General features: G+C 43.4%; 1 protein-coding gene across 1 annotated transcript; it reads left to right on the forward strand.

The window, feature by feature from the left end:
* Window positions 1-1,238: 1,238 nt before the first annotated feature.
* On the forward strand, window positions 1,239-25,641 carry clta (clathrin, light chain A). Its single transcript, XM_060916789.1, has 5 exons — window positions 1,239-1,545; window positions 13,857-13,885; window positions 14,043-14,157; window positions 16,395-16,506; window positions 24,915-25,641. The coding sequence occupies exons 1-5, from the start codon at window positions 1,359-1,361 to the stop codon at window positions 25,084-25,086; spliced, it is 615 nt and encodes a 204-aa protein (XP_060772772.1). The 5' UTR covers window positions 1,239-1,358; the 3' UTR covers window positions 25,087-25,641.

A 25,641-nucleotide genomic window follows, 5' to 3' on the forward strand; every position in this document is an offset into this window, starting at 1 on the left:
ACGAGATCTCAAGTGTCAGCAATGCCCATGCAAGGGTTTTAAGTTGTGTGTGGCTTGCACAACACCGCAATGACTCTCCAGCTTAGTACAGCAGCGGGCTTTATATACAAGTTAGCCTTCTCCTAGAGGATTGCCTTGACAAAGACTAGGGACCCCATACTCCCAGCGGCCTTACTGCGCCCTTGGACACCAACCCGAGTATTTCTATGTCCCGGCGCATAGTGATGGCTTTTGAAATCAGAGTGAGCCCTCTCCAAGGTGCACTCTGCCTAGGAGTGCCGAGTGAGCCTAGGCACTCACGAGTGGCACTCACTCTAGTGAGTGTGCCTAAGGAATTCAAGTTGTTCTTAAATAAATTTAAGAATTTAAAATCTCTTTTAAATTTAAAAAATATATATTTTTTATAAGTTATATAAAAATTATAAAATGTAATAGGCGGCACGGTGGTGTAGTGGTTAGCGCTGTCGCCTCACAGCAAGAAGGTCCGGGTTCGAGCCCCGTGGCCGGCGAGGGCCTTTCTATACGGAGTTTGCATGTTCTTCCCGTGTCTGCGTGGGTTTCCTCCGGGTGCTCCGGTTTCCCCCACAGTCCAAAGACATGCAGGTTAGGTTAACTGGTGACTCTAAATTGAGCGTAGGTGTGAATGTGAGTGTGAATGGTTGTCTGTGTCTATGTGTCAGCCCTGTGATGACCTGGCGACTTGTCCAGGGTGTACCCCGCCTTTCACCCGTAGTCAGCTGGGATAGGCTCCAGCTTGCCTGCGACCCTGTAGAACAGGATAAAGCGGCGAGAGATAATGAGATGAGATGATATATATATATATATATATATATATATATATATATATATATATATATATATAAAATTCACGAAAAGCAAAACTGTGAGAATTGGTTATTAATTTGAAGTGCGAAAGAAAACCCTCCATGTTTTTTTAATTAAATTATTTTTAAAGGGTATTAAGTCACATTTCCACAGCACAGACATCAATTAAATAATAATTGTGGGATTTGTTTTAATCCACAAAAATCCCTGTGTATTATTACCATTAGCATTTTTTACGTTTAGGTAAGCGTTTCCTCCTGCGCGTGCGCCAGATCACGGGACACTGAACGGGACACGGTTTAGTCATTCCATTGGTCGAGTGCCGACGTTCTCCTTTACCCATTGGCCAGTAGGAATGTCAATCAGAGTAACCCAGCGCTGATTGGGTAGCGCGGACGTTTCCGTTAGGACTGACGTCATCCGAACCTCCTTCATTTACACCGACCGTCGACGAAGGCTACTTTGTCGGGGTTAAGTGGACATTTTGAGGTTTGTATTTTTTAGGTAGGTGTGTTAGAGTTGTGCGGGCCGACATGGATGATTTTGATATGCTCAGCGCGCCTCAGAACAGCGCGGGAAATGGCGTCGGTGCCGAGGAGGAGGACCCCGCCGCGGCGTTCCTCGCGCAGCAGGAGAGTGAGATCGCGGGCATCGAGAATGATGAAGGCTTCAGCATCCTGGACAGCGGAGAGGTTCCTCCGGGTCTCGCCGACACCACCGGTGAGGGGTTTGTCTTCTCAATAAGCACCTTTTTCACTGTATAGCGGTTCGATTTTCCTCCATATTGAGTGATTTTTACTGAGGAAAGACTCGAGTTCTCTCTCGGTTTGGGCTGAATCCCAAATGACTGTCTAGTGCACTAAGTAGGGTGCAGATTAGGATTGAATTCATGGTATATCAAACGCACCTGTATAGGGGTTGGCAAGCCGTTTGGTTCTTGACCAATAACATATATAATTTTGTTTGTTTTTCCTCCAGTAACACTTTTTCCTGGTTATTAAACGTAAAAATACTCTTACTATGATTCGTAAACTATATATAAATAAACTTAAAACCGATATCAAGAAAAGTATTCGGCTCGACTGCGAATTTATCGAATCCGTTGTTTGCGCATGCGCCAGAACGCGGGTTCATTGAAATCCTGATCTGTTATTTGGCCCTGATGGAGTTCGGCGCATGCGCAGAAACTCCTCCAAAAGCTCCTTTTCTGAAATGGTGCCATGTTTCCCATCCCTGTTCCCTCCTGCATCATTTGGACACTGACTAATCGCAGTGCATTGTGGGTATTCTCAATCATGATTTAGATTAGATAGAATTTTATTGATCCCTTTGGGAAATTTAAGATTCTAGCAGCATCATTACAGGATAAACAGAGAATAGAAAATAGAGAAAAAACTTTGAGATAAAGTATTTACATATAAAAAGAATAAGATATGGAGAAGAGAGCAGGAGGGATATTGCACATTGTCCAGTATTGCTTATTGTTAGGCTAGGCTACTGCTCCTTCCTGTCCTCTGTCCTCCTGTTCCCCCTTCTCCCCCCCAGAGAGGAGTTGTACAGTCTTACCCTGTCCACACTAGGGATTTTGTACCGATACGATACTACTTTCGTACCGCAACACCTGTCCACACTAGCAACTATACCGGTACTGTAGTGGTATAACTGTATCGGTACGAAACCCACAAATGTATGGGTTTCGTACCGGTACAGTATCGGTACTGTAGCGCTTCACTGTAGTGTGGACAGGTGAAGCGGTTCTGTATCGATACAAAAATAATGCGCATGCGAAAATGAAATGACTGTGGAGCTACATGGAGCAAAGAAAGGGGGGAGAAAGGAGGAAGAGGGAGAGAAAGTGAGGGGAAGAGAAGGAAAGGGGGAGAAAGTGAGGGGAAGAGAAGGAAAGGGGGAGAAAGTGAGGGGAAGAGAAGGAAAGGGGGAGAAAGTGAGGGGAAGAGAAGGAAAGGGGGAGAAAGTGAGGGGAAGAGAAGGAAAGGGGGAGAAAGTGAGGGGAAGAGAAGGAAAGGGGGAGAAAGTGAGGGGAAGAGAAGGAAAGGGGGAGAAAGTGAGGGGAAGAGAAGGAAAGGGGGAGAAAGTGAGGGGAAGAGAAGGAAAGGGGGAGAAAGTGAGGGGAAGAGAAGGAAAGGGGGAGAAAGTGAGGGGAAGAGAAGGAAAGGGGGAGAAAGTGAGGGGAAGAGAAGGAAAGGGGGAGAAAGTGAGGGGAAGAGAAGGAAAGGGGGAGAAAGTGAGGGGGGAGAGAGGGAGATTCGTTTTCTTTTGGCCCTTTTCTTTTGGCGCCTGAAAGTGAGGCGTGTGTGAGTAATTTAGAGAACCTTTGAACCTGGGGCAGTGTGTGACAGTAATTAACCAGGTGCAGTGGGGTTGTTAAGCTTTGACACTGTTTATGGCCATAAGATGATGCATTCACTTTATCGTAACTTTTATTATTTATTTTTCTATCCTACTTATAACTCCGAGTGGAGTCAAGAGTAACAGGACTGAATGTGCAAAAAGGACCAGGTGTGCAGTCCGGTGTGTCTCGAGGCTCAGGTTCGGCTCCGGGTTAAATAAATCATGACGAAGGATGTTATTTCATGACTCGCACTGAAGCCAGCAGCCTCATTAAAGCCAATGGAAGCTCTCGCATGTCTACTAGGCTGCTTTTATTTATTTGTTGATCTATCCATCCCCAGTAAAGCTGGTCTCTGTGCAGGATAAAATGTCCATGTGACTTTCAGTACACTCTCTCTTCTTAACATATTAACCCTGCCCACTTAATCTAAAGACTCTAAGCTCCGCCCTCACAATCGCGTGGCTCGGGTCACCCGTTTCTTCCACATTGTGTTGAGTGAAACATATGCAGTCACACTTTAACTCTCTTTCAGTGACCTAAAGGAGACCTAGTGAGTGAAAGACAGGAGATGGAGGGAAAGAAAGGAGACGGGGTGAGTGAAGGTAGACGTTGTGAACAGAAGGAGAACTAGCAAGTAAAAGAAGAGGCTTAATGAGTGAAAGAAAAAGAAACTTGAAGCTGAACGGAGGCTGTGTGTGTGTGTGTGTGTGTGTGTGTGTGTGTGTGTGTGTGTGTGTGAGAGAGAGAGAGAAGGAGACCTAACACACACATGCACGCTGACCAAGCATGTGAAAGCTGACCTAAAGAACGCTGCTTCTGTGTAACTGTCGCTGTGTGCTCCCACATGTACAGGCCTTAATGTTAACTTTAGACACCTTAAATGGCCTAAAATTTTTTGCCCCCCCTTGAATTTCCTTTTGCCCTAAAACTTTGCTGTAGTTCGGCAAGTTTTCAAGTACACAGTTCAAGGCAATACTGAGATGTTTTCTAGGGGTATAATTGAGGTTTTTTTTTTTTTTTAAGATAAGTACTTTATTTTTTATTTTTTTTTAAAGAAACATTTATTTTAAACACTTATTTCTGCATCAGAACAAGACAAGCCCTGAAAACATGAAACATAAATCGATATACGGGTCCGTCTCAGAAACTGGTCTCTTGTATGGGACGTTATGGTCAAAAAATAAATTTTCTAATTTTTCCCTTTTTTTTTTTTTTTGCATTTACCTAACACTCAATGTTTGTTTCTTTTGTCATGTTTAATAAGAATAAAGATAGCATCTAGCTTTATCTGGCTTCCACTGTGGAAATTTTTTTTTTTATTACAGTTCAGAAGCTTTTGTAAAATTGATTTCCATCTAAAATAACTCCATCATGAAGAATTAAAGCTCCTCCTTCACAGATGAGTGAGAATATTGAATACATTTCCTCTTTTTGATTGCTTGGGTTAAAAATGCCAAGTTCTGATGACTGAATTGATTATTCACTTAAATATGAATAATATGATACATTTTGGGTATTTGATATGGCGAAATAGGACACAATGGAAAAATCAAGAACACACCGGAAAGATGAGAATAACGGCGGTGGTAAAAGAACGGCGACTGTACCGGCTGAAGGTCGCGCGGGTCTCTGCTGCGGCGCGCGAGCAACGGGACATCACTACCGCACCGGACGGAGCACGCAGCGCTCGAAACTAACGGTGTCCCGGGGACCATAAAAAATGTCATCGGGACACAAAATTATCATATCTGGGACAACCCCGGGACAATGGAAAAAAAATAGATCTAGAAAAAAAGTTCTACATTAATATTATTTACAAAGCCGTAACACATACGTAGACATTCACCTAATTTGTCAATTTTAATTTTAAAACGTTAACAGCGAAAAATACATAGTAGCTACACTTTTGATGCACCTGCATCCGTAGGCTACAGAGCAGCGCATTCTGTTCTAGAATCTTCGGCCGGAGTCCGCATTATATGGGCTTGGAATGGAATTGCTACCGCACACGCTGCGCCGACTCTTGCCAGAACAAAAATGCTGAAGTGGTTGAAGCGGACCGACCGCGGGGAAGAAACTGAAAGCCCAGACATAACGTCTCCGGGACCTTCAGAATCCAAAGTGTCCTCGCCTGGTCTGCAGGCAACGCTAGCAACTGAATGAACTGAATGAACACTGTTAGACACGTTATAAAATACAACAGGAATGATGTGGATGATATTGACGGAAGATACCGTTCAACAGAATAAGTGAGTTTTCTTGGTGTCTTTCTAGTTCAGAAAGTTTAGTCAGTCAGCAGCACAGCTAGGCTCGGACCTGGCACTATGTTGATGTTGCTAACATTTGCACCCATGTTTCAGCAGCGAAAGTTCATAAAATGGATAACGGTAATGGATAACGGAAAGTTCATAAAAATGGATAACGGTAATGGTGAAAATGATAAGTTGGCCTTATAAGTGCCAACAGATATTCAAGGTATAAGTAGATGAAATGAACATAAAAGGGGTCTTATTTTCAACTAAAGTGTACTGCAGATGTAGGGAGTTGAAACATTTTCTGAATGAGCTAGTTGGCCCCTTTAAATAAACGGGTATCTATTCATACAGTGAGATCGCCAAAGTTCAATAAACTGAAAATGCAATAACTGTAATTTTGAAGTAGATGATGTATAGGACATGTGTCACTTGTGTCTTGTGACTTATTGTAAAAATGGTATAAAGGGTTCAAAATCGCATAGTTACAAATATAATAGTAACTTCATATGATAATATTAACCACTGGTTATTTCAGAGAGGAAAAAAATGGGGACACTATTGCTTCCATTCGGGACACAGAATTTGGGACCACTGGGGGGGACAAAAAAAGTTAATTTCGAGCCCTGAGCACGAGGTGGGGGCGGGACAAGATGATGGGACGTAGATTCTATCAAAAGTTCGATCTAAATTGACCACGGTTGCAAAATATTGGGCAAAAATACGCGCAAACTACGAAATATGAAAGTAAGATGAAAAAGAAACATTCTGTTACCTTTTACTGCAAGACTAAAACAAAATAAAACTGTCAAAACTCACCTTTTCAGCGATAACGTCCGAACAGATCACCCGCGTAACAAAGACCGCAAATGGAAGCACGATCAACTTCTAACTGTCGGAGTGGAAAATTCCATTCTACACATGCAAATTGTTAATGTGTGTCCTTCCCCGCACACAAATAACACGCTACGGTAAAAAATAGACCACAACTCATTTTATAGCTCAGAAATTCATACAAGACCAGCTACCATCGTAACATATTCTATACCTAACTAGGGATGGGGAAAACTAAAAAAAAAAATCTTGACCGACCACCGAGCCTCATTAGCCGGTTAAAGTCGGTTAACCTATGAGTTTAAACAGGGATGCAAATGACGCGCCTTTTTCACTGCTCGTGCAGATCCGATTTTTTTTTTTTTGGGGGGGGGCGTTGGAGTGTCTGAATAATTATCAGAGTAAATTCTGTATTAAAATTACTCCATAAGCAAATGCCGTTACAGTCCATGAAAAAGCCGTGAAAAAGTCGGCATCTGCGCCTTTAGTTTGTGTGGAGAGATCTGATCTGCAATAACATGCATTGTTGGCTACAGACCGAAACATACTTTCAGAATGCACTGGCCAAGGCAGGACTAAACTCCATGTGCCTTCTAATAATAATTTAAAAAAAAAACAACAGAATAGTAATTTGTAAGCTAAAAAGCCTGTGCCTACACTTTTTTTTTTTCTTTTTTTTTTTCCTCTTCTTTCGCCGAGTGGCAGCTGTGTTCAACTGGAGCGGGACATGACTGAATGGGTGTTTCTGATTTGTCAGTTGTCGTCCTTGCACCGCATGGCGTGCCCCAAGCGTTTACAACACAGAATTCCAGGTTCTCCGCTCCAAAATCAGCAGCTTCAAAACGATTGGTTTTTTTTTTTTTTTCACCGCCAACCCAAAAAAAAATTAACCGGTTGATGTTGATTCAAAGTCACCTACCCTTTTAATTTCCGCGCGTGATATCATCGGCAGGTCCCCCTTCTTGTGTACCGTGTGACGTGGCACATATTATCAGCAATGGCGGATAGAACGCGATAAAAATAATACCAATAAATCTAGCTAATACCAATAAATCTAGCTAACTGAAAGATTAACTCAATTTTTCACAATTCTTTTGGCCCCCATATACGAGGAGAAATGACTCTCTCACTTTGGGGGTTTCCTGGTACACAAGAAGGGGAACCTGCCGATGACATCACGTTTCACTACCGCGCGGAAATTAAAAGGGTAGGTGACTTTGGTCGCAAAATTAATATACTTGTCGTTGTCAAATTATGTTTGATATATCATTTTGAAGCTAAAAGATTTCTCTGTCTAGTCATGTTGTCATAAAATATATTGTATTTTATGCCAAAGAATACATCCAATGGTGGAATGGCACTTTAAGGGGAGTCGGTAACTTCTGTCAGTTGTAGCCGAGAATGTTTGCAGATGATGTGAAGTCGAAAATTGGTCATCCCTCTTATGAAAAACCCTGCGTGGTACTGCAGTATCAAATGCTTTTTTATCCAGTATTACTGCAGTAAATGCAATATTTCGAATGCAAATGCGATAGTTTGCACATGAAAAAGGCATACTACAAAATACTGCAGTGTACTGTATAATGCAATATTTTTACTGTATAATGCAATATACTTCCAACATGTTAAAAAATGCAAAAGTCTAAACCTATTGCATGGGAAATTTGTGCAGACCATGTTTTGTGTTGAAAGTGCCTTTTTTACATACTGTATTAATTTAATGTGATGTTATTTATTTTGAAGAGTGGCTCTGGTTTAATTTAATTTCATTTGCACATGTATTTAATGTTTGTTGTGCTTTTAAAAACGGAAGGAAGTTCCCAAGAGCCGTCAATAACAGTTTCCTAAAGTCTATCAATAGGAATGTTTTACAAAACTGGACTATGTTCCCAAGGTCAATCAATAAAACTGGATTGAAAGTGTGTTTTTGGTCTGTGGGGGCGCATGCGCGCCAGGTTGGGGTGAGGTTGAAGCGAGGTTGGGGTTGGGGGGGCTACTCATGAAATTGTAAAATTGTACTCATAAAACTTTTTCAAGGTTGGCAGGTATGGACTTGCTCAACTAAGACTGATTTGACTTCACTGATTGTGGGTTGACTCTGATTAAAACAGGATAGGTGTTATAACTTGTGCAGCATACATGTCCATGCATGCATTTTCACTGATAAAACGTAAAAGGCTAATTAAATAATCAGATGAACTGAGACAATCGCGTTCTGAAGCTAATTAAATCTTATACCGGTAACTTAAACACACAATACAAGTTACATGTATTAATCTAAATGCAGGTAAACGAGTGGTGTATTTGTTTTGTATCCAAACAAGAGTCGGAGCTTACCCGTCTGTGTTCTCGCTTCTCGAAGGCCGATCTTGTGGCCGATTGTTTTGAAACTATCTGACTTTCAGTTGTTCATTCAGTTCTCCGTTCATTCGCTTCTTCCACGTAAGGGCGAGATGGCAGCGATATCCAGTTTAGAAATCAGACGGCTGCTCCACTCATTCTCCATGCTGCGTACTCCGCCATTACTGCTCGGCTCAGGCAATTACTAAAACCCGGAACGGGACGTCCCCAGTTTTGGCATCAACTGCAGGGAGGTCACTGCCCGAGCGACATGTTCCGTCCCGGGTTTTAGCAACAACCCTTGGCTCACTCCAGGAGAACTGGTGCAGCTGAACTTGCTTTCCTTTTAAAAAAAAAAAAATAAAATACTTTTCCTGTAGTTTTATTTCATTGTTGGTACCGCACCCTCTTTCAGTACGGGCTTATAGCCAACGCTCCTCAACAGATCCGAGGTCTTGTTTGAGTCTTCAGTAAAATGTGCAGAGTGGAGGAGAGACCGCTTCATAGGCGCCCAATGTGCCCGTGAACTTCTCGCAAAACGCGTCCGAATCTTTGTAGTTTAAACATTCTTGGGCCATGAATGTAACGTAAATTCACCTTCTGTCATGTTGCTGGCGGCTGCAGCAACACATCTACATGGCATGGCGATAAATTAGCTTAAAATGGAGGATCGGCGTTGCAGTCAGCTCTAGGGGTGGGTATTGGCAAAGAAGTCACGATTCAATTCGAATCACGATTCACATGCTACGATGCGATACTATCACGATTCTTGAATTATTGTGATGCATTGCGATATATTCAACATACTTCAGTGAAAATGTCTCCTCTCATCTCATTATCTGTAGCCGCTTTATCCTTCTACATGGTCGCAGGCAAGCTGGAGCCTATCCCAGCTGACTACGGGCGAAAGGCGGGGTACACCCTGGACAAGTCGCCAGGTCATCACAGGGCTGACACATAGACACAGACAACCATTCACACTCACATTCACACCTACGGTCAATTTAGAGTCACCAGTTACCCTAACCTGCATGTCTTTGGACTGTGGGGGAAACCGGAGCACCCGGAGGAAACCCACGCGGACACGGGGAGAACATGCAAACTCCACACAGAAAGGCCCTCGCCGGCCACGGGGCTCGAACCCGGACCTTCTTGCTGTGAGGCGACAGCACTAACCACTACACCACCGTGCCGCCCAGTGAAAATGGAAAAAAAAAAAAGAAATAGAGCATAATTACCAGTGGCTGTGTACGCTCTGGATAGTGTCTCCAATTGATGCATAACTCAGAGCAACTCGGTTCATAACTGAATTTATTGAAACGACTTTGGAGGTAGTTGCCATTAAAACAAATATTACTGTTTCCGTACTTAACAAGTGGACACACTAATGACAAGTGCAGAGGATTTATAAAACTAAAACTAATAAAAGAAAACTAATAGCAGCAGTTTTCAATTTCTTTGCAGCACCTGCAGTATGGGAGGACAAGGCAATAATAAATATCAAAATGTGTATATACTATACTCAGTACATTAAATTATCATTATATTATTTGTTACATTATATTTAAATGCCTTATGCATTTATAGTTTGTGGAGCATCCTCAAATTAGGAAACCATACACTCACTCAGCATATTTCTTTTAGCATGTTGTAGTACCGCAGCAGTGATGTCAGACTGGGTGAGTGTGCAGATGTCCTTCTCAGATTTGCGTATTTCTGCAGACAGGAGTGCAGCGTGGATGGCAGGCTGTTGCTCTAAAAAGCGCTCAAGCATGTCGTGCGCGCTGTTCCAGCGAGATTTGTAAACAGAGTCGCAGTCGCATATGATGTCTATGCAGAATGTCTAGGTCGCAGTAGCCCGCCGCCGGAAATGCCACTGGCACGAAGGCAGCGGGCGTCAAAAACTCCACGGCGACATCTACAGGACTGGAAGTTGTATTCTACTTGTTTTTGGCTGATGTTCGCCAACCATTCATACAATTTTATTTATTCATTTTTTTAAATTAATAATCGATATTTGGCATCAAGAATCGATGCAGTATAGGGCTGGGAATCGATCCAGATTTCCTGGATCGATTCGATTCCGATTCATAAGGTCACGATCCGATTCGATATCGATTTACTTAGATATTGCTGGATTGTCACTTTAAAGTAAAAACTGTCCTTATTGACAGGAACAGCCCAATATGTGTTTGTGCATGTGTTTTAACACCAAATGGCTTCTCCAGTGCAGTTTGATTCGCCGCAGGTTTAGCCGAAACTGTGTCGGCGTGGTGCCTGGATAAGTGGTTGCGGAGATTGGTTGTATTGCCACTATATTTTACCTCTATGTGGCACAGTTTGCACACTGCTTTTTGTTCTGTCGACTTCGTCTCTGTCCTCGTAACGTTTGAATCCAAAGTAATGCCATACACCAGCTTTCAGGCCAGGCGGTGATTTTAGCTGTGCAGCTTCAGCCATCTCGCGTTCTTCAGTTTCGGTTTCGTTTGCCGGCACCCGCTTTTTATAGCGGTCCTTGCGCGGTTGAGAAAATAGTGCCTATAGCCACCTGGAAGAGATCGATCCACACATTTTTGAATCGATCTCATATTTTTTGAACGTGAATTAGGGCTGCTCGATATTGGAAAAAATCAATATCACGATTTTTTTCAGTAAATATTGATATCGCGATTTTTAAAACGATATTTATACACCTTTTTTTTTTAAAGCCCCGATCATCAACACCCGAGGCACCGGGCCACATTTTTATAGTACAGGCCTCATAGGCTACCTGTCAACCCTTCCCATTGTACCCTGAAACGCCTTTTACTTAAACTATTTACTGTGCAAGCGCGTACTTTGCATAGGTCCTATTGCCTGCACAAGGCTCACGTTCTCCTCACTCAACATTTCCGATCACAGAGGATGGAGCCAGCGCTGGTATTACCAGTGATTACTGCGTAACGTCCACACTGGCTCGTAGCCAGCCAAGGATAAAATCTCTCTCTCACACACACACACTACAACGTAAGCTTGTGTGTTGTTAAGACACCAACATTACCAACACGCGCACACACACGGACTGGCCATCGGGAGTAGCGGGAGTTTTCCCGGTGGGCCGGTGGTTCAGCGTGGGCCGGCGGAGAAAAAAAAAAAAACAGTTGCACGCTGGCCTTTAATATGATAAGCAATGTTAAAACTGTTAACATTGCTTATCATATTAAAGGCCAGCGCGCAACTGTGTGGTTTTTTTTTTTTTTCCCCCCCCTTTCCTCCGCCAGCCCACACTGAACCACCGGCCCACCGGGAAAACTCTCGCTACTCCCGATGGCCAGTCCGTGTGTGAACACACATAATATAGAGACAAGTCCTTAAGAATTAACATACATGAAAATAGCTCAGTGGCATGTAAACATTCCCTGAAAGTGTAGGTGGCACTGCGGCTAGATGCTACGTGAAATGGCACAAGGCAAACACCATGCTTCGCTCAGTCAACAGACAAAATCCACGAACCCAGTAGTCCTCCTACTACTGTGGGTTAGTGTTCTGTGGCCAAAAACACCCTACGCACAGTCATTCCAAAACATCCCCACTAGTTGCAGGTTATTTCTCAAATACAGATATGCGTTGTGGGTTAAGCGATCTATTTTCAAGCATCAGGCTTCTCTTCCTTCATCTTCCAAATGTGGACTCCGCTATCTTTTTGGCATGTCAGCATTGAAATACCATTTGCAGAGATATTTCACTCGAAAAGTAAAAGCAACACATGATTAGGGCTACATGATTAGCAGGAGGACACCGTTTTAAGCGCACGGAATTTTAAAAACAATGTAATTACATCTGAGTCCGTCTACATCGCGCAATAAACCCGTCCTTAGCAGAACCTACTTCAAAGCATGATGCTAGCTGCAGATGCACAAGTCAAAATCAAATGAACCCAAGTAAACATGCTGCGGCGGGCAACATTAATAACCAAATTGCCTTACCTTAAAACGCTGCCTTGACCACAGGACGACTCGCAATTATTCCACTTAAATCCACACGGTTTAACACATCTAACACAGCTAGCAAGCTGGATATGTGCTAATATTGTTGTGCTTGTTTTCTTCCGTAGATGCCATTTTTACATTACCCAGTCCCACATCCAAAAATATGACGCAAATATATGTTAATTGTATTATTATAACTATTAGCAAGCAAATCAAACAACATATTAACAAATCAATATATCAAATCACCCGACACGTATGAAAACAGAAGAACTGATTTTTTTACTGTTGCGGAGATATCGCGGGAGTAGAATGGATGACGTATACAAGGCTACGGTGTGCCTTAGGGGACAGAAGGGTTCGTTTTACCTTACAAATGACAAAAAATCGTTTCATATCGATATTATGAATTTTGATATCGTTTGACACCAATATCAATATCGTGATAAAAATACGATATATTGCACAGCTCTAACGTGAATCGATATCGGATCGTGGATCGATCTTTTGAACCCAGCCCTAATGCAGTATATCGTGAAAGTTAGTATCGCGATGCATTGTCATGACGATTATTTTGCACACCCCTAGTCAGCTCTGTGTTTTTAGTATAGTGGAAATGGCGATGAGACCGATAGACTTCCTGCGGTGACGTTACCGATGTCAAGGCCATTCACTCAGACCGCTACCGATATGAATCACTTTAATCATGAAGATTACTATATTAGCTTTATTAATGCTTAAAACTATTCCTGTGCCATTCTTGAGGTCTCAAGGCATTTATAAACTAAAGTGAGGCTGTGGTTCTGCGTATCTGCTTTAAAGAAGCCGATCGTAGGTGTGCCGGAACAGGCCTAACTCGCTAAAAAATATTTCTGCCCGAGCATCTTGGTCGGGCGTTTGGGCAATACCTGGCGTTGAGGCTTGATGGATCCTGAGTCAGTTGCGGGTGTCGGGCAGAGTCTCATGCAAGGCTGTCAATCAGCATGCTCATTAGAATATTAGGCCCCACCCATTAGAACAGTCCTCTGAATGTTGGCCATGCCATTTTGTGAAATTCCCTCTTGACTGTGTGTGTGTGTGTGTGAGAGAGGGAGAGTTATGTAACATTTCCTGCTGAAAGTGAAGGAGGGATGGAGGAGTAGACAAACAGTGTGAAACGAGTTTCCTGTTGAGTCAGTGATTCAGGTCATGAGTTCTGTGAAATAACACATCAGCAAATCCGAACGCGCTGTACTCAGCATTTAATGGTGTGAGCTCTCACCTGTGACCTTTGTGTGTTCTCAGATGGAGCACTGAATGGAGATCTGCATGAGGTACGCCCACTTTTATTAAATACGTTCATTTAAAATGATCAAAGCAAAATGTTAATTGCACAGTGTTAACACTTGTATGTCATGTATCTGAAAAACCTGTCCTGAAGTGATGAAAAAGGCCTCGCATCGTGTGTGTGTGTGTGTGTGGCCCCTCCAGACTAATGGCCCCTCTGACCTGTACGCTGCCATCTCCAGCGCTGACCGCATGCAGACGGAGCCTGAAAGTCTGCGCAAATGGAGGGAGGAACAACACGAAAGACTGGAGGCACTGGGTAAGAGGGGTGGAGTCTGTGATTGGATGGGCGGGGCTTTCCTGCCTAACTGTGTTTGGTTTTGAGCCAGTGGTTTAAATTGTGCTAGTTAAAGAACATAGGCAACGGTTTTAATTTTATGCAGATTTGAAACTCTATGTTAAACCCTCTGTAATTTTCTTCTGGTCCCAAGAAGTATTGTTAATAAGTAATGATTAAAATAAGTTAGCGCGGATCGCGGTGAATTTCTGTTCAGCTGTTTTCGTGACCACTCGGCGTGTGATGTCATTTAAGCCAAACAAATCGCTTGAGTTGAGTCCACTTCCATTTACTTGCAGTGCCGTTCGGCTTGAGTGCAGACGTGCGTTCGGGAATTTCCAAAGAAAAACCCCCATGCCTTATTGTTGTGCAGTGAACTGTAACAACGGGACCGGCTCAGGAAGACGTTTTTACCTTTTTCCGAGAGAGGAGAAGAGACGGAGCGAGTGGGTTGGCTTTTTCCGAGAGAGGAGAAGAGGCGGAGCAAGTGGGTTGGCTTTTTCCGAGAGAGGAGAAGAGGCGGAGCGAGTGGGTTGGCTTTTTCCGAGAGAGGAGAAGAGGCGGAGCGAGTGGGTTGGCTTTTTCCGAGAGAGGAGAAGAGACGGAGCGAGTGGGTTGGCTTTTTCCGAGAGAGGAGAAGAGACGGAGCGAGTGGGTTGGCTTTTTCCGAGAGAGGAGAAGAGGCGGAGCGAGTGGGTTGGCTTTTTCCGAGAGAGGAGAAGAGGCGGAGAGTGTGGATTGTGCACGTGAAACAAAATCAAGTAGTCAAAGAAGAAACGGCGCAGCAATGCTCAAGCAAAAAGGAGAAGATTGGAGGTAAACATTTTTGCTTGCAGTTGACAAGTCAAGAATCCTGAGGGATCCTGTACAATCATTGTGGAAATGAGACAAGGATATTTCCTCGCTCAGAGTCAGCTATAAATGGTGTAATGCCGCGGATGGCAGGCTAATGTGGCCTACCGGCGCGCTGTCAAGTAATCGTTACCTTTATCCACTAGGGAGGGCGGTTTAATTATTCTTCAAAAGGGCTCTTATTTAGTATTACGACGAAAGTAGGAATTTATCATAACTACCAGGATAAATCATTTGGGCGCGAGTCTTGAGGTCTGGGGTCACCGCGATCAGAGTCGGCCGAGTCGCTGTCCGATTCCGAGGCCGCACGGTCAAACCAGCGAGCCGCATTCACTGATTGCTTCACAACGGCCACAGGTTCATACATATATGGTTTCACCTCTCGATATTCAATTTGGAGAGTTCCTACTTCAAAATCGCTATCGCTTTCAGACATTTTACACAACCTCTCACGACCAAAGTCCGTGCACGTGTGCTCGGTTCACAAGTAAACACAGAGCTGCTCCCAGTCTGTTTGGCTTAAATGACGTCATGATGATGGTCCCCTGGCGGTGAAAGTGATCATAAGTGAGATGTAAACAAACCTTCAGAAATTGGGCAAAACAGAATATTTTAACCGTTTTATTCAATTTTAGGGTGCAAATTGGACACTAGGAAGATTGATTTCGCTTTTTGGGTCGTTCTTCTAGACAAAGTTGATATTATTCTACGTTTCACCTCCGAGCGCTGCCTATGACCTTTAAAGTTTTACTCATTGTTGCACATACTTTAGTCGTCCTGGATGATTGGATGTGCATTCCCCCCCCCCAGGCATAGCAGGAAGAACTGAAAAAATGATTGGGGGGAGTGAAAAAAAAAAAAAAAAAAAAAAAAAATATATATATATATATATATATATATATATATATATATATATATATATATATATATATATATAAATGGAAGTATGGGAAAAAGAAAGGAGTAAAGGGGAACAAGAAGCAGGAAGTCGAAGACAGAATAAATGGAAGAAAAGTGGATGATGAAAAAAGAGAAGAGAAAAGGAAATAATGTGGAGATGATCATGTGAAATGGAAGGAAGGGACCAGAGGACTGGGCTGGGGGACAGAAAGGAAAGCTGGAAGAAGGGACAGGAAGAATTCGGGAACAATAGAAAGAAGGAAGGACGGGGAGAGAAACATGGGAAGGAAGCAGGGGAATAACAGAAACTGAAGAAAATACAAGGATAAAAAGAACAGAAGGAAGGAAGCAGAAGGAGGGGGGAGTGCAAATTGAAAATGAGTAAACGGGGAAAGCGGAGGGAAAAACTTTTTAAAGAAGGAAGGAAAAGAAGAAGCAGGTGAGATCGTGTGTGTGTTTTCTCTCAGATGAGAACTCCCGTCAACAGGAAGCGGAGTGGAAGAAGACCGCGAAGGAGGAGTTGGAGGAGTGGCACGCTCGACAAGATGAGCAACTTGCTAAGACTAAAGCCAACAACAGGTACATACACCATCACGCGTCCATACTGATGGGTACACAACCGTAACACCAGTAGTAATCGTTTCAGTCACATGGGTATCTGTTTGTTATAATTAGCCTGTAGCATTAGCATAACTCACACACCTTCATAGACTAGCTGTAGCATTAGCTCAGCGCTAACCCAGGTCCCATAGCACCACAGCCTTGCTAACACCTAGCGCTTTAGCTTCTATCTAAACCTTTTTATTTCTAACACTCACTCTGTCTTCTGATTGGCTCACACACTGATCTCTGCCAATGATGTAATGTCTGATCTTACCTTCTACTTGATTTCCCGTGTGTGTGTGTGCGTGCGTGTAAAAGGCATGTGCTTATGATCAGTTATATGATCTATTGGTCCCTAATTGCTTCAGTGTTTGAATCGGTGAGTCTTTGAGTCACGAGTGACTCACTTGTCTCTTGTTCAGTCGGACACTGTTTGACTCAATGAATCATTTGGTTATGTCAGAGATTCACTCCTTTCTTGTGTTCAGTGGCTCAGTATTTGATTCAGTGAATCCTTCACTCATAATGGAGATTCGCTTCCATCGTGATTCGGTCAGTGCTGGAATCGGAGAATCTTTCGCTATGACTGTGTTCTAGTTGATCAGTCTGAAATCCGTGAATATTTGAGTCACAACAACAACTCGTTCCTCTCTCGTTCAGTACTTGAATCAGTGAATCATTTGGGGAAGTCCAAGATTCGCTCCTCTTGTGTTCAGTCTCACAGATGCCCTTTTTCCACCAAATCAGTTCCAGGGCTGGTTCGGGGCCGGTGCTGGTTCACAACTCGTTCAACTTGCGAGCCAGCTGAGAACCAGTTTGCTTTTCCATAGCTCGCAGTGCTAAGGGGAGCCATGTCAGTTACGTCACTGTGTTTTCATAAACCTTGGCGTGAACATCGAAGCAACAACAACATGAAGCAGCAACAACAAATAATAATGGCTGACTTTGCGTTTGTACAGCTGCTGCTTCTGGTCGCTTAAAAATGGCGACCTTTTGTGGTCTTGCGATTGTCATGGATGCAAACGGCGCGCCTTTTGGCGGATGCCGCCTTTTTCACGGCTGTCTGGGGGACTTGTGTGAATCGTGCAGATCCGATGAGGTTTTTTTTGGGGGGGGGGGGCGTTGGAGTGTCTGATTATAATTTCATCAAAGTAAATTCTGTATTAAAATTACTAAAGCAAATGCCGTTACAGTCCATGAAACATAGGAAGTATAAGTATGAGAAGAAAACAGTAAATCAGAAAGCTGCGCACGTAAAGCCAATTACGTAACTTGCGTTGGACTGATGGAAATCCTTGCGCGTGCAGTGAAGTGCAGCCGGCAGCAGATAATGGCGCGCAGCCAACTGGCTTTACGTGCGCAGCTTTCTGATTTACTGTTTTCTTCTCATACTTCCTATGTTTCATGGATTGTAACGGCATTTGCTTATTTAGTAATTTTAATATAGAATTTACTTTTAAATTATAATCAGACACTCCAACGAAAAAAAAAACCTCATCGGATCTGCGCGATTCACACAAGTCCCCCAGACAGCCGTGAAAAAGGCGGCATCTGCCAAAAGGCGTGCCGTTTGCATCCATGGATTGTTGTTGGTCTTAACAACTCTCCCCCCGCTGACGTAAGCGGTTCTTTCCTCTGGCCCGGCAGAGAGTTGGTGCTAGCCTGGAACCGGTTTTTCTGGCCCCAGAGCCAGTTCTTTGTCAGTGGAAACAGAAAACCCGGTTCCAAACTAAGCACTGGCCCCGAACCAGCCCTGGAACTTCTTTGGTGGAAAAGGGGCATGCTTGAATCAGTGAATCATTTAGTCATGAATCAGGGAGTTAGTATTTGAGTAATTTTTCATTTGTGACCTGAGACTTGCTTCTCTCTCGTTCACCAAATCGGTGTTTGATTCAGTGAATCTTTTAGTCATGACCAGCAGGTCAGTGTTTGGGTCATGGCTGAGCTTCACTCATCTCTCACTTGGGAGGGAACCGTTTCAATTGGCAAAGCTTGTGCTCATGACTGAGATTCAGTTCTGTCATGTTCAGCAAACATGGGAGGATCTTTCAGTCATGATCAGGATTCACTTGTTTGTTCAGTGAATCAGTTGAGTCAGTGAGTTTAAAGGAGATGCGCAGAACCTTTATTTTTAAATAAATTTGAGTGGATAGTATCTCCATCCTTGACTCTTGTATGCTGCATAAATGGGAATAAAAAAAAAAGTTAAAATCTGCCGCAAAGTTGGCATTTGAGCTGAGCCAGCCAGCCTCGAGTGCGTGACGTCACAGCGGTTTTAAGGCCGAGGCCTTTTACAGCAGAAGGCCAAAGTCATATAAATAAATTTATGGTGAAAGTAAGAAATACCGTTACCAACTTGCTCAACTAAGACTGATTTGACTTCATTGATTGAACCCTTGGCTCACACTCCAGGAGAACTGGTGCAGCTGAACTTGCTTTCCTTTTCTTGTAGTTTTCTTTACTGCACCCTCTTTCAATACAGGCTTATAGCCAACACTCCAACAGATCAGAGGTCTCGTACGAGTCTTTGTGCAGAGCAGAGGAGAGACCACTTCGTATGCGCCCGTGAACTTCTCGCAAAACACGTCTAAATCTTTGCAGTTTGAACATTCTTGGGCCATGAATGCAACGTAAATTCACCTTCTGTCGTGTTGCTGCACCCGCCAGCAACACATCTACGTGGCACGGCGATAAATTAGCTCAAAATGGAGGATCGGAGTTGCAGTCAGCTCTGTGTTTTAGTATAGCGGAAATGGCGATGAGATCGATTAGACTTCCTGCGGTGATGTTACGAACGTCAAGGTCATTCACTCAGACCGCTACCTATATAAATCACTTTAATCGTAAAATTAACAACGCTTAAAACTATTCCTGTGCCATTCTTGAGGTCTCGAGGCGTTTATAAACTAGTGAGGCCATGGCTCTGCTTTAATGAGTCCTGTTCAAACTGTGTACGTGAAAATCATTGAACTGAAGGACAGGAATGACGACTCTCGTTCTTAGGCCCACTTTACACGGGGACGGTCTGAAACAAAAACGCAGAAGTCCGTTTTCGTTCTCCCTTTTTTCCGTGTCTACACGAGCGTTTTCAAGGAGGAAATCCGCGTCTATACGGTGACGCGTAAACGTGTGGAATTCAATTGGATGTGCATGCCAGGCGGCTAGGTGGTGCTGTGACAGACCTCCGCTATGTCTGCACGCATGCGCAACGTCTTCCGTCTTGTCTGATCTGCACATCTGCGCCGTGAAAACTTTGACTACTCTGGCTATGGTAAGTAAAGGCCTCTGCATGCTCTTGCGACAAGGCTTTCGCAGATAGCTGTAATTTATCGTTGAGCGGGGAGTAATAGGTGTGCACGATGTTATTCACCGCCACAACGCAAGGGGGCGCGAAGTCGCGAAATCGCTAGGAGGAGTTGGTGGGTGTGGTTAGTGGAGTGTTTATCCTCCGGTTACTTATAATGACTAGAACTGGAGTACGTACTTCCTCGATCAACCGCTCTTCGTGCTGCTCCATCTTCGCTCGTGTTTTTAAAAATGCCGGTCGTGAAAACAAACCAAACCGGGAAAGTAGGGAAGCGGAAGTGCGTGTACAGCGGATGTAGAGTGGACCAATCGGAGCCCTCTTGTCTGCGACGCTGTCTGCGAGGCTTCTGCGGTGGTCACAATTTTTGGGAGGTGCGCGCAGAGCGTCTGCGAAGGTGGGGGGGCTACGCAGACACTGTCTGCGACGCTATCTGCGAGGACTGGGTTGTCAGCATAAATTGGCCTTAAGAAAGCAAGTAAAGTAAGAGCATACTATACCCGCCTCTGTTCATTAACGGTATTTGTGCAGATTCGGTATAGATGTTCGAAGGACTCCTGGACGTTTATTAAAGCTGCCAGAGCAGCTTGAAGGTCCGTTGGATCGATGTAATCAGACATGCTCTTACTTTTTTACTTACTTTCTTACTTCCCGGGCTGGCATGTACAGTATATGACATATGTATGACGTAAACGCGTACCCGACGTGAGCAGATCCGAGCAGAGTTTCGCGTATTGGGTAGTTTAGACGGATATGCAACGGGGGCTGTTTTTAACTTATCCACTCTGGAAGGCGTTTTCAATTTTTTCTGTTTTTCAGCCTCGGAAACGCCGTCCCCGTGTAGACGAAAGGCACTTCCGATAAAATATTTAGTCGTTTTTACCCGACAGCGTCCTCGTGTAAACGGGCCCTTAAACGTGATCATTTTGGCACATGCCTTTCAGATCTCTATCAAATACTTGTGAGTTTAAGGTGTGTGTGTGTGTGTGTGTGTGTGTGTGTGTGTGTGTGTTCTCCTTTCACTGCTCTTTCTCTGTGTGCTCTCTCCTGAATGGCTGCCTCTCCCTTGGTGGATTTTTCCAGGGTTTTGGATGAGGATTTCTACAAACAGCCCGTCGCTCACCTGATTGGTTATGTGTATGTTTGCTCAACTAACATTATTTTTATTTTTTTCTTCCTCGCACTCGTCCATCTCCTCGTTAACACTCGTCCATCTCGGCTTCTCCGTCTCTCCTCACCGGCTCCACTCTCACTTCAGGTCCATTTGTGTTCTGCTCAGGCACACTGATGCATGACTTTTTCAGTTGTTTTCTGTGGGTTTTTCTTTTTTCTTTCTTTCCCCCCCGTCATAGTAAACGTGCGTGAGGAATCGGTGTCGTGTGTTCGTCATTCGTACGTTTTTACGACATTTTTATTCAGTCGTGCAGCTTTGTCATGTGCTTTTTTTTTATCTTTTTTTTTTTCACATCAAATATCTTTTATTAAAAATCTATTAAATGTCTCGCTGTTACAGGAGGTGGTTGTGATCCAAGTTTGTTAGACGGTTAGCATTAGCACAGAATTAGCGTTAGTTCAGAGTTGTTTTCAGCGCCCGTGTGTCCGGCAATCCTCGCAAAATTAAAGCGCCTTTTTTTTTTTTTTTTTTTTTTTTTTTTTTTTTAATTATCCACATTTTTTGAAATTTTTCTTCAATTGGCAAGCATTAGCTTAGCCCAGGAGCGTTAGTGTTCTCTTCCCCTGGTAATGTTTATCATTAGCTTAGAGGACCTTTTGTGTTGGCTTATGCCTGTAGGATTAGCCAGTGTGCCTGGCATTTTAGTTTTAATATGTAACGCTAGCTTCTAGCCGTTAGCATCTATATGTGGTGTTGGCTTATAGCTGCAGAGTTAGCTTATGCTGAAATGTATAAAACCTGGTTAAAAATATTTAGACGTTTGTGTTTCCGACACGGTCCTTGTGAGACTTCAGTTTGCCGGACACTTCGGTGCTGTAAATGCAGGTGGACGGTTAGCTTTGTTGTAGCTTTAGCATAGCTAGTTGTGTTTGTGGCTTGAAGGGTCAGTGTTTTAGCTTTAGCCTTAGCTTGGCTTAACCACGCAGCCCTCATGCTCATCCGCACGTCTGACGCTTAATCATCCTCGAAGGGGGGGGAAGTGCAGGAATAAAGAACATTTCCAGAACGTACTGCGTAGCAAGAAACCCGTAGGGACGACGATGTTTTGCTGATTACCACAGCAGCTGACAGGATGTGGTTAGTAAATAGTAGTGTGCGCGCTAATAGAGATCTTGCAGTCACGTGACCGGAAAGTACACAGCCGCCATCTTGTCGGTCAAAAACACCGCTGAATACTGCTGCACTCGTGCACAGAATGGATCAATTTCAACCGACGGACTACACGGCTCATTTTTCTAATGAACAGATAACTAGATATATGTCTAAAATAAACGATCTACAGATTAGTGACCCTTATGGCTTACCGGACGGAGTTTTCACGACCGTGTCAGTGGATGTTGAACCGCCAGAGGTGGAATACCCAGATGTGTATAATTGCCTCATTAACTTTCCCTCGCTGTTCAGTGGTGAAGCACTGCGTGCTTATAAATCTCTGGACAGTTATCTTTACAGAAATTCAGGATTTGTCAGCCGCGGCATCTTGTAAACAAGAAAATAATCCTCATTGGACGGGTAAGTCACTTAAGTATTGAGTATAGCACTGACCAGCCGATAATAGAATAAGGTAATTCCAGCTGTAATTCCAAATCATCCGTCTTGTTTACATGGATCTGGCGTTGGAGAGGTAGAAGCGGCAGTGGAGATTTGAGTGGCTGTTTTCTGAGCTTAGTCAACAGGCCGTCTCTGCCTGCAGCCTCGCTTTTGCTTCCGCTCCCGGCGCCGCCTCCTTCGCCTGCCAGACCCGATAACAATCCACGGAGACCCCGCTGGTCCCGCTATTTCGTCCGGAATGTTGTGCATGCAATGGAAATCGCTACAAACCGTCATTTTCTGCTGGAAACCAATGTCCAGTAAGTCCATACGGTTGTAGTGGATATTGAAGTCCGGTACAGACGAACAACACGCAAAAATACACACGAAAAACATAAACGTGCACAGGTAGGGAGAGCTTGTAGCCGCAGCCATTGTAGTAGAATTGTAGTAGGGTTTTCCAGAAGAAAAGGTAGAAGTAGAAGGCGGAAATATGGCGTTTGACCGACAAGATGGCGTCTGTCACAATCTGGATCGGCTGTGACGTCACATGCAAGTGCTCCATAATCAGAAATCGCAGCTAAATATGATTACTGTTGCAATTCAATACACTTAAATTTATTCGGCTTATGAGGAAACTTTCCTGTCCAATCCGAGTCCAGGAGGCGGGATTAATTTGCAACATGGCTGAGAAAAGGACATGACTGCAGAGAAAAACAGTTTGTTTTACAGTGATGGTCTTTCAGTGAGGTTGCCACACCCCCTTTTGGATCACACCCCTTTAGGCCACACCTCCATTTTTAAAAAATTACAAGCTACTTTTATAAAAGAGGTGTGGTTTAAAGGAAGTGGGTGTGGCCTTACAGGAAACCGTTTAGTACGCATCGTTAAGGGGACGATGTGCTGTCAGAGCGCTGATGATGAAGGCTGCAGGCTAAGCACTGTAGAAGTGATGGTGAAGGGCGACTGTGTGTCTTTATCTCTTCGTTTTTTTTTGTTTGTTTGTTTTTTTTAATTTCTTGCTCCGCATGCTTGCTTTCCCATTATTGCATTGACCTCCTTTTCTTTTCATTTCCTAGATTTATATCTGACTTGTGCTCTGTTTCTTCCTTGTGTTTCTTTTCTCTATGCACCTTTTAAGCACTCATATTAACCATCCTTGCTACCGCCTAGACCAGTTAAGTAAAAAAACAGAACGGAATTATTTTTTGCCAAAAAAAAAAATTTCAAGGGGGAGAGGGGGGAAAAACTACTGAAAAAAGTGCTAATGCTAAGATTCTGGATGTTGTGATGTGCTGGTGGTTTTGGTCGTGTGAGAGCGAGAGAGAGAGATTGGGCTTGTGAACATGAAACATACTGGCTCTCATCATTTTACTTTGTGTGTGTGAGAGAGAGTTTATTAGATTCGTAGGTTGCTGTGACAGTCTTGAATGTTTTTGTTTCAGATTACGGTAAATCAAAATAAATCCTAATTTTTATCCTCTGCTATTAAACACCTCCAGGCAGCCAACCGAGTCTCCCCCACATGTTAGTTTTGTGGGTGTGTGCAAAAGATCATCCAGTGGAATGCTGTGTAAAGCGTCCTCCTCTTCCTGTGGGAGCTCAGACACCAAAATGCACGCTGTCATCACTGTCCGTATTTAACGAGTTAGCTCGCTAAGCTGAGATCAGGCTCCTGTCGCTTTCCGATAGGCTTGGACAGTGAAGTGGGCGTGTCCCAAACTCTTTTGGCTTATCTGACCTGTCTAATTTCAGCATTTCTGCCCAGTTTATCTACAAATGTCTCAAATATTTATTCTAAATTTTAGCAGGAATGTTAATTTTTATTTTAAAAAAAAAATCTTGAAATATCCCAGATATTAAACTGTTGCTCTAAATGGTTCTCTGTCTCTAGAAAATGTTTTAATAAAAAAGAAATCTATAAAACGTTAACTTTAAGAAGTTGTGTAGAAAGGGTTAAATTTCCATTTATTAAAAAAATCTGTTTTTTAGAGAACTATTATTTGAGAGCTTTTATTATTATTATTATTATTTATTATTATTATTATTATTATTATTATTATTGGTGTAGCAGTGAGTCAAAATAACTTCCGGTTCAGTTTTTCAGTCTTTAACCTGATCACTCATTTCGTGCTCGCAGCTCTTTGTGCCCAATGAGCAAAAAAAAAAAAAATTGGACTGAGCAATAAAGTTACTGAAATGCAACAAAAAAGAGCGAGGTTGAGAAAGAAGCTTCATATTTATTTAGAGAACAATTTATTTTAAAAAAAAATTGTGTGTTTGGGGAAGGTGTGGAACTGAACTGTGTTTTTAAATGTGTGTGTAGGTGTGTATAACGGTTTGTGTGTGTATATAACGGTTTGCCATGGCCTGCAGGGCGGCGGAGGAGGCGATCCTCTCGGAAGCGGGTGACAGCAGTCCCGGGACGGAGTGGGAGCGCGTGGCGCGACTCTGTGACTTCAACCCCAAATCCAGCAAACAGGCCAAAGACGTGTCCCGCATGCGCTCGGTCCTCATCTCGCTGAAACAGACCCCGCTCGTCCGCTAGAACGCACACGCGCATGCTCGTATACAAACAAGCCGGAAGTACTACACCTCTCAGCATCCCTGTGGGCCGCATCACTTCCTGTCTGCGCCCACTGAAGTATCCTCGATGTTAAATATATCCATGTATCATCACATCTCTTCTCTCTCTCAGATATTAACAAAACGTCTCCCAGCAGCCCCTGGGGCAGAGCTCTTCTCTGAGTAATGAGATGTGTTTGTGTTTATACACACACCCACACACTTCATCTATAAATATATCCATATGTAGTAATAATAATAATGATCTTCACCTTATTGTTTGTTTTTATGGACCAAATTCCAGCGTCATGTTTCCATTTACGTGTGTGTGTGTGTGTGTGTGTGTGTGTGTGTGTGTGTTATCCAATCTATGCAGGAATGAAGTATAAACTGTGGTGGTGTTTTTGTTTGCTGTGTGTGTGTGTATGTGTTAAAGACCGGACCAGTGTACACTTCAGCTAGTTGTTCAGAACGGCACCTTGATTCTTGTTTGTTTGTTTTTTTTCTTGATTCTGATTAAACGTGGATGAAACTTGCA

Source organism: Neoarius graeffei, chromosome 3, assembly GCF_027579695.1.
Source record: "Neoarius graeffei isolate fNeoGra1 chromosome 3, fNeoGra1.pri, whole genome shotgun sequence".
NCBI lineage: Eukaryota > Metazoa > Chordata > Actinopteri > Siluriformes > Ariidae > Neoarius > Neoarius graeffei.